General features: G+C 34.0%; 1 protein-coding gene and 1 long non-coding RNA gene across 2 annotated transcripts; one reads left to right on the top strand and one right to left on the bottom strand.

Annotated features, from left to right (window-relative positions):
• Nucleotides 1-1,424: 1,424 nt before the first annotated feature.
• On the bottom strand, nucleotides 1,425-4,742 carry LOC132157574 (coiled-coil domain-containing protein 106-like). The gene is made up of 4 exons (XM_059566938.1): nucleotides 4,403-4,742; nucleotides 3,404-3,595; nucleotides 2,630-2,815; nucleotides 1,425-1,738 (listed from the first exon to the last, which is right to left on the bottom strand). The coding sequence occupies exons 1-4, from the start codon at nucleotides 4,578-4,580 to the stop codon at nucleotides 1,425-1,427; spliced, it is 870 nt and encodes a 289-aa protein (XP_059422921.1). The 5' UTR covers nucleotides 4,581-4,742.
• A 147-nt stretch (nucleotides 4,743-4,889) lies between these two features.
• On the top strand, nucleotides 4,890-6,260 carry LOC132156514 (uncharacterized). The gene is made up of 3 exons (XR_009437451.1): nucleotides 4,890-5,124; nucleotides 5,484-5,585; nucleotides 6,158-6,260. It is a non-coding gene; the product is annotated as an uncharacterized LOC132156514 (long non-coding RNA).
• Nucleotides 6,261-7,272: the final 1,012 nt, after the last annotated feature.

The raw sequence follows: 7,272 nt of genomic DNA, 5'->3' as shown, positions 1-7,272 counted from the left end.
ATTGAACTACTGGTGGTAACACTTTACTTGAAGGGGTGTGCATAAGACTAACATGACACCTTCATAATCATGCTATGACACATGTCATGAATATGAAGGAGTTTTTATGCATGTTTATGACAACTGTCACTAAGTGTCATTCGCTCAATTATGACATTTTTAATGCAAAGATGACATTGTTTGAAATGTCTTTGTTATGACACCTTGACATAAACCAATACATCATAACGTGTCAGTGTCTTTGTCATGACATCTTGACATTACCAAGACAACACAACTTGTCAGTGTCCTGGTAATGACAACTTGACATTACCAAGAAAACATAACCTGTCATAAATCTGTTATAAAGTATGATATAGCAGATTAATTATCAAATTTAAGAAACTACTTAGCTTTATGGGTTAACAGTACATTAAACTGTCATGTGGTTGGTTTTGACTGTCATGAGGCCGGGATTATAATTGTGTCATGAATTTATGACCAGTTTTTTTTTTTTCTTCAGTGGTACACATTAAATTTGTCATTAAAATGTCATTAAGTGTTAATAATCTGTCAAATAGTTTTATAACGGTGTCATGAATATATTTACACGGTTTCATTAATAAATTTCTTGACCTCAAGTAAAGTGGTACACATTTAATTTGTCATTAAAATGTCATTAAGTGTTAATAATCTGTCAAATAGTTTTATAACGGTGTCATGAATATATTTACACGGTGTCATTAATACATTTCTTGACCTCAAGTAAAGTGGTACACATTTAATTTGTCATTGAAATGTCATTAAGTGTTAATAATCTGTCAAATAGTTTTATAACGGTGTCATGAATATATTTACACGGTGTCATTAATACATTTCTTGACCTCAAGTAAAGTGGTACACATTTAATTTGTCATTAAAATGTCATTAAGTGTTAATAATCTGTCAAATAGTTTTATAACGGTGTCATGAATATATTTACACGGTGTCATGAATACATTTCTTGACCTCAAGTAAAGTGGTACACATTTAATTTGTCATTAAAATGTCATTAAGTGTTAATAATCTGTCAAATCGTTTTATAACGGTGTCATGAATATTTTTCTGCAGTGGTACGAGTTTAACTTGTCATTAAATGTTAAGTGGTATTCCTATATGGTCAAATAAAGTTAAATACCTTAACAAAATGCAACAGACACGTCAAAAGATTTGACTTAACTTTATGTATGTGCACAATACATAAAAAACTGACAAGTAGCAGAACTTGCTCTTCCTCACACAGAGGGTTCTGACATTTTCTGACATTGAATGAAAAAAAAAAAAATAATAATAATAATTATTACCTGTGCTTCCTCAAACAGAGGGTTACAAAATAATCTCAACACATATATTTAGTGTTTTGGAGGGAAATCAACAGGATCACTTGTTTAGGAGAAGAAAAAAAATTAGGTGTACTTGTACATTATTGGGAGGAGTTGTCCACTTTTTTTCTTTGCTGTGATCGTTTCAGCCATCTCTTTTGTCATAGCCCTCTTGCAGCGCTCTGCAAATTCTGAGATCTTCTCATTGACTTCATCTGTAGGGAGCAGCTCCTGAAATGTATCTGGATATGTGATTGCTAGCTCAGCAATTATAGCTGTTCTTGCAATTGTGTTGCGGTCAACATTAATTTTGGCAAAGGCCTTTTTCATGGATCCAAACTTGGTGAATCTCTTAAGGGCATTCTTGTAGCGGCGGATGATTCCATCCGTTGTGGTCACTGAACAAAAAACAGACAGTCCTAATTAATACAAATATTAAAGAGACACTTGCAGTCATCCTTGCAGTATTAGAAGTAGGTTTAATCTCAGCTAATGTTCTTTAAGATGCCAGACATCCCACTCTGCGATTTCTCAGCATCCGGGAAACGCTATCGAAATGCGGGAGGTTCTGGGACAAATGGTATGCCTGAGAAGCTTCTGTAAAATGGTGAGTAACACGTGTCTTCTGGGAGATGTTTGAGGTGGCGAAGCGGAAATGTGAGTTTTGGGAATTCCTGGCAATTGTCTGTCATTGTTACAGATATGTAATAGCAAATGCGATTAATCGTGTCAGCTTCTTTTCAGGCAACAGTAGATATGAAAGAATTATACTTAACCTGCTGGTTCACTGTGCATTCTCCTTTCAATTTACAAGAACCAGCACAGTAAGCTGTGTCTTTTCATATCTGACAGCCTAAATCAAACATAACCAGCCTGGATGGAGGATGCACACTGAATCAGCGTGGAAATTACTGTCTGTTCTAGTCTGCTTTAAAGGCTAAATATAGGATTATTTATTATGAAACATTTTGTTTTCATTTACCCATCCTCATTTCATGCAAAATCTGTATGAATTTCTTTTTTCTGTGAAACACAAAAGAAGATATTTTGAGAAATGTTTCAGTGTTGTTTTTGTTTTTAGTCCATATGGAAGTTAATGGCAGCCAAAACTCTTTGTTTACAAACATTTCTCAAAATATCTTATATCCAGAAAAAAAGAAAGTCACACAGGTTTAGAACATCATGAATGAGAGAAAATTATGACAGAATATAAATGTTGGCTTAAACTTCAGTAATGGGCAACTTTAATGTAAGAAACCATCTCATTATGAATCAAAGCCTGTGCTTACTTCTTGAACGGCTGTGTGAGTCAGTGTATTTTTTTGACTTTTTCTTCTCCTTCTTCTTCTTCTTTTTCTTCTTCTGCTGCTCCTCTTCTGAGGATGATGAGGAGCTGAAGTCTGAGGATGAAGAGGAGGGGGATGGAGACATTGAAGGTGAAGATGAAGAAGGAATGTGAGCAGTCTTTCTGAAACCTGTAGGGAAAAAGGGGAATGGGGCAGGTGGACAAGCAGAATAATGTATAAATAAACAAAGCCCCAAAATCTAAAAAGTTACATTTCTCAATAGGCCCAATTTTGGGTTCCATCTGAAAGCAGAGAACTGTATCACAGAAGAACACACATAACATGTTGATGATTAAAGGAACTTTCTGTAAAGTCTTGTTTTTGAAACCAGAGCAAAGAGCTATTGTAAGTGCTTGTCATTGGATATAATCAAATCAAATTTATTTGTATAGAACTTTTCATAATACAAATCGTTTTAAAGCAGCTTTACAAAAGTCACAACGTGCCTATGAAAATGTCTATAATATAGTATTAATGCTTTACATTTACATTACAATTACAATGGTTTTGATCCTTATGTAATAATGTGATTAATAATTTATATACTGCATTTAATAAACATGACTACTGCTGCATGGCCCTTCAGTGAGCAGTAAACAGCTACACTTTCGTTCTGTTTGCTGTGAGGAAAGTTGATAATGGTTCTATCACAGTGTCTCTGTCCTTTCACAAACATTTAAAACTCCATGAATAATGGTAATTGTGTTCCTAATATACCTGACTTTCCAGTAGATGCAGGTGCACTGGGGGCTCCCTTAATTTGTGAAAGCAGGAAATCCTTGTCGTTTTTTAGCTCACTGTTGGCCTCTTCCAGGTATTTAATGCGGTCCTCGAGGTGTTCAATCTTCTGTCGATCCATCTTGGTCTGTTCTTTTAGTTTGGCCAACTCCAACATTCCTGTTGGTGACACTGCACATTTTTTTTAAATAAACAAATGTTTTTGTATATATATTCTCCCATCCCAAGAATGTTCCTTGCTCGGAGCCTAGCAATGTTGTCAATTATTAAGTTGTAAATAACATGTAATTTTTAAACAGAACGATTCTTCCACTTAATAAGACCTCAGTGTATCAGCTAAAATTGTGAGGATTATTTTTGTTGCTGCTTACTTTTCAACGAAAACTACATTTCTCCAATTGTATTGCACTGAAGAAAGCAAGTCACCAACACATTGGATTGCCTGGAGTCATTTATCAGCAAATTTAATTTTTTTGGTTTTTCCTTTAAAAGCATATGTCCTCGTGTTCTTAAAACAGAGTGCATCAATTTAAATGCATGTTGCAAAATAAAAGCCAAGTACTTGGCTATATATATATATATATATATATATATATATATATATATATATATATATATATATAATCCATGATGCAATAACAAAAAAAAACATAAATAATATGTATTATTATTATTAGACAGAATTTTGTAAAAAAAATAATAAAAAAATAAACATGTTTATTTTGGTATGGAGAACTTTGTTAAATTACTTGTATTTGGACTGGTTGCAATTTTACTATTGGGACAACACTATTATGCTACAATTACCAAAAAATACAATATAAACAAAATAATAAAAATAGGAAATATAATGTGCCACAATCAGCCAAATACAGATTGAAAAAATGCTGGCAATCTGCTGACAAAGTGGCTAGAACACTAAGCTACAGGTTTTAATTAAGCACTGATTGTTAAAGTATTAACACAAAAATGACTTACATAATTTCCTCGGGGAATGTTTGACTGTCTTCTTTCTCTTTGGGCCAACAGGGACATCATCCACATCTTGTTGTAGGCCCTCATTCGCAATCGCATCATCCACAACTTGTACTTCTTCTTTACCTTCCTTGGCCTCCATCACTCCACCATGTGCTCTTTTGCTGAAACGAGTTTTCATCTAAATAAAGTTGCGCAAAGCAAAGAACACAAACACCATGTCATGTCAGCTACATTCGTAAACTACCAGTTCTGTACAACTTTGGCTAGAACAGTAAAGACTTATGATGTCAATGTTCCTAAATAAATACAAATGTTTCATGTTTAGCTTACCTCAAATAGAGAACTTCGTGGGTACTTCGTTTCTTTGACGCTCCTGTATGTTGTCCGTGTGGTATGTTTTACGACAATTATAAACGCGCGGGACAGTCAGGTAACGTTACGCACGTCGCGCGCATCCAGTAGGCGCCAAAATTTGATGTGGCACGACATTTGAATGTGGAACAGGACAGAGGCTGGTTGGGTTGTTGGCTTAGAAAGCAGTTACAGATGACGCGGTTATTGCAAGAACTCCTAAAAAATATTAGAAGTTATGATAACACGAAAAAAAGAAGAATAGTTAGATGGATGCAGAAATGGGGTATCCTGAAAAGTAGGATGCAGTGTCCAAAATGCAATCGAAGCATGCGCCTGGAAAAATGCGATCGCAGCGATGGGTTACGATGGTAAGCCAGTCTGTCTGTCTGTAAATACATAAAGAATTTAATGAAGTGAAATTGCTATCTTATTTGAAACTAGACATTATTATTATCAATGTTGAAAACAGCTGTGTACAAGTTATATATATATATATATATATATATATATATATATATATATATACAGTATATATTATTATTATTATTATTATATTTTGCACAATTGAAGTGGACCTGTCTGGATGAAGTCCACCTGTATTGTATTAATGGCCCGGAAGTCTGAAATTAGCATTATTATGTGAAATGTTTACAATATGTTTTATCCGTATGATATTTGATATTTTCATGTGTTATACTTTTTTGCATTTTGCCTTCTTTTTCTGTAGGGTCTGTAAGCATCACAAAAGTTCACCACTCTCTGTGCGCAATGGCTCAATATTCACCAATTCTCACACCCCTTTGGTGAAATGGCTTGAGTTTATGTACAGGTACAGTATTTATTTATTTGACAAGTAAAGTGCACAAAAATAATAAATACTGTACATGTGTCAGAATTAGCCCACACAAATATTTTTCATCTGTAATCCTTGAAGATAATGACATTTTTTTATATATATATATATATATATATATATATATATATAAACCATGTAAAACCTAAGCTTATTATAAACTTAAAATGGAACATTTAAAATTTAAAATATTACAGTTTTTACGGCTTAAATACAAATACATTAAAGATTTGTAGTGTGTGAATTATACTTGTGTATTTATCAACATCAACTCAGCCCTGCATATTGCAATACACAGACTCCATTTTCAGAATTCACCAGAAAAAATGTTGTTGATGTGTCAAACAGTGGTAGAAAAGTTTTTACACCAATGTCATATTATACTATTTGAATCAAAAAAAGAGGGGGCTAGTTTTGTTTCGCAAAGGGTTGTTTGCTTTTACCCAGTTCAGTGACAGGAAATTATGCAGGCCAGGCCATCAATGCAAAAACAGTACAATTTTAAGTGACTCTAATTAGGTGTTTTAATATTTGTTCCTTCCCTACAGGTTTGCACAAGGTTTGCAGTTGAAGCAGCTTGCCATGATCAATGACGGTATAGCAGGAAGCTCAAAGACACTGACAAGAATGACAAAAGTACTCAGAAAGGTTGTTGCATTACTTATTAGTTGTAAAAAAAAAAGTAAAATGTGAAAAATTTTATTTCAGTGTCCAAACCCACTGTAGACAACTGGATTCAGCATTGCTACATACTTATTTGATGCACTCAACTTCCATACCAAGACATTGTAACAGTCAACTTGTGATGTGTTATTTCTATATTTGAAGGTGTGCATTGCTGCCCTTAAGAGACTGAGGATCAGAGGAATGAGAATTGGTGGTCAACATCGATTTGTTGTTATTGACGAGAGTAAATTTGCTCACAAACGAAAGGTAGGCTGTTTATTTGTATGAAGCCCTACTTAAACTTTACTTGACATGTATCAGTTTTGTCATGTTAGTGCAGTGCCAGTCTGGGATTATGTAAAGAGAGATGACGGGAGATTTTACTGTAAACAACTGACTTAAGCCGCTTTAGATAAAATCAACTGAAGAGAAAAGAAGACATTAAATCTCTGAAGATCTCAGCAGAGGAGGATTAAACAACTCCACAAACACCATTACCAGCTTCACTTATTACTAGCCACACTGACTTTATTTCTGTCATAATCAGAGGGTCTTTTTGAGAATTAACGGAGGTTTAGATGTTGATGGTTTGTTTATTGTGTACTTACCATGATGGTGATGAGTGTTGGCTTTTGCTGTGCTCTTGCCCTTGACATTTGAACATTAGTTTTATTCTGGCTGCTTTACATGTGTGTTTATAAGGCACAACAGCTATAGCAAAAACTGCTGAGAGAAAAGTGATCTGGCATTTATGGCATTGTATTGCTGATGTCATCAATTGAGCTTACAAGGCTGTACCTTATTTTATTCACATGTTAATCTGTTCTCAAGCAATCATGTGGGTCATTTCATATGATTGACTATTAATCATACACATATGATATCAAAAAGCTTTGTTATAATTTGAACAGTTTAATAATATATAATGCATAGAAAGTTTTAAAAATGCTAAGTTATTTTCTCACACACAGACATTAACAATCGGCGTATGAATCTC

The sequence above is a fragment of the Carassius carassius genome, chromosome 14 (genome assembly GCF_963082965.1).
Source record: "Carassius carassius chromosome 14, fCarCar2.1, whole genome shotgun sequence".
Lineage (NCBI taxonomy): Eukaryota > Metazoa > Chordata > Actinopteri > Cypriniformes > Cyprinidae > Carassius > Carassius carassius.
This window is presented reverse-complemented; position numbering and strand designations above follow the sequence as displayed.

Coding starts and splice junctions, on each gene's coding strand:
- LOC132157574 (XM_059566938.1), bottom strand. CDS start 4,580: ATGAAAACTCGTTTCAGCAAAAGAGCACATGGTGGAGTGATGGAGGCC. Junction 3,596..4,402: donor ACATTCCCCGAGGAAATTAT/GTAAGTCATTTT, acceptor AAAAATGTGCAG/TGTCACCAACAGGAATGTTG. Junction 1,739..2,629: donor CTCACACAGCCGTTCAAGAA/GTAAGCACAGGC, acceptor TTTTTTGTTCAG/TGACCACAACGGATGGAATC.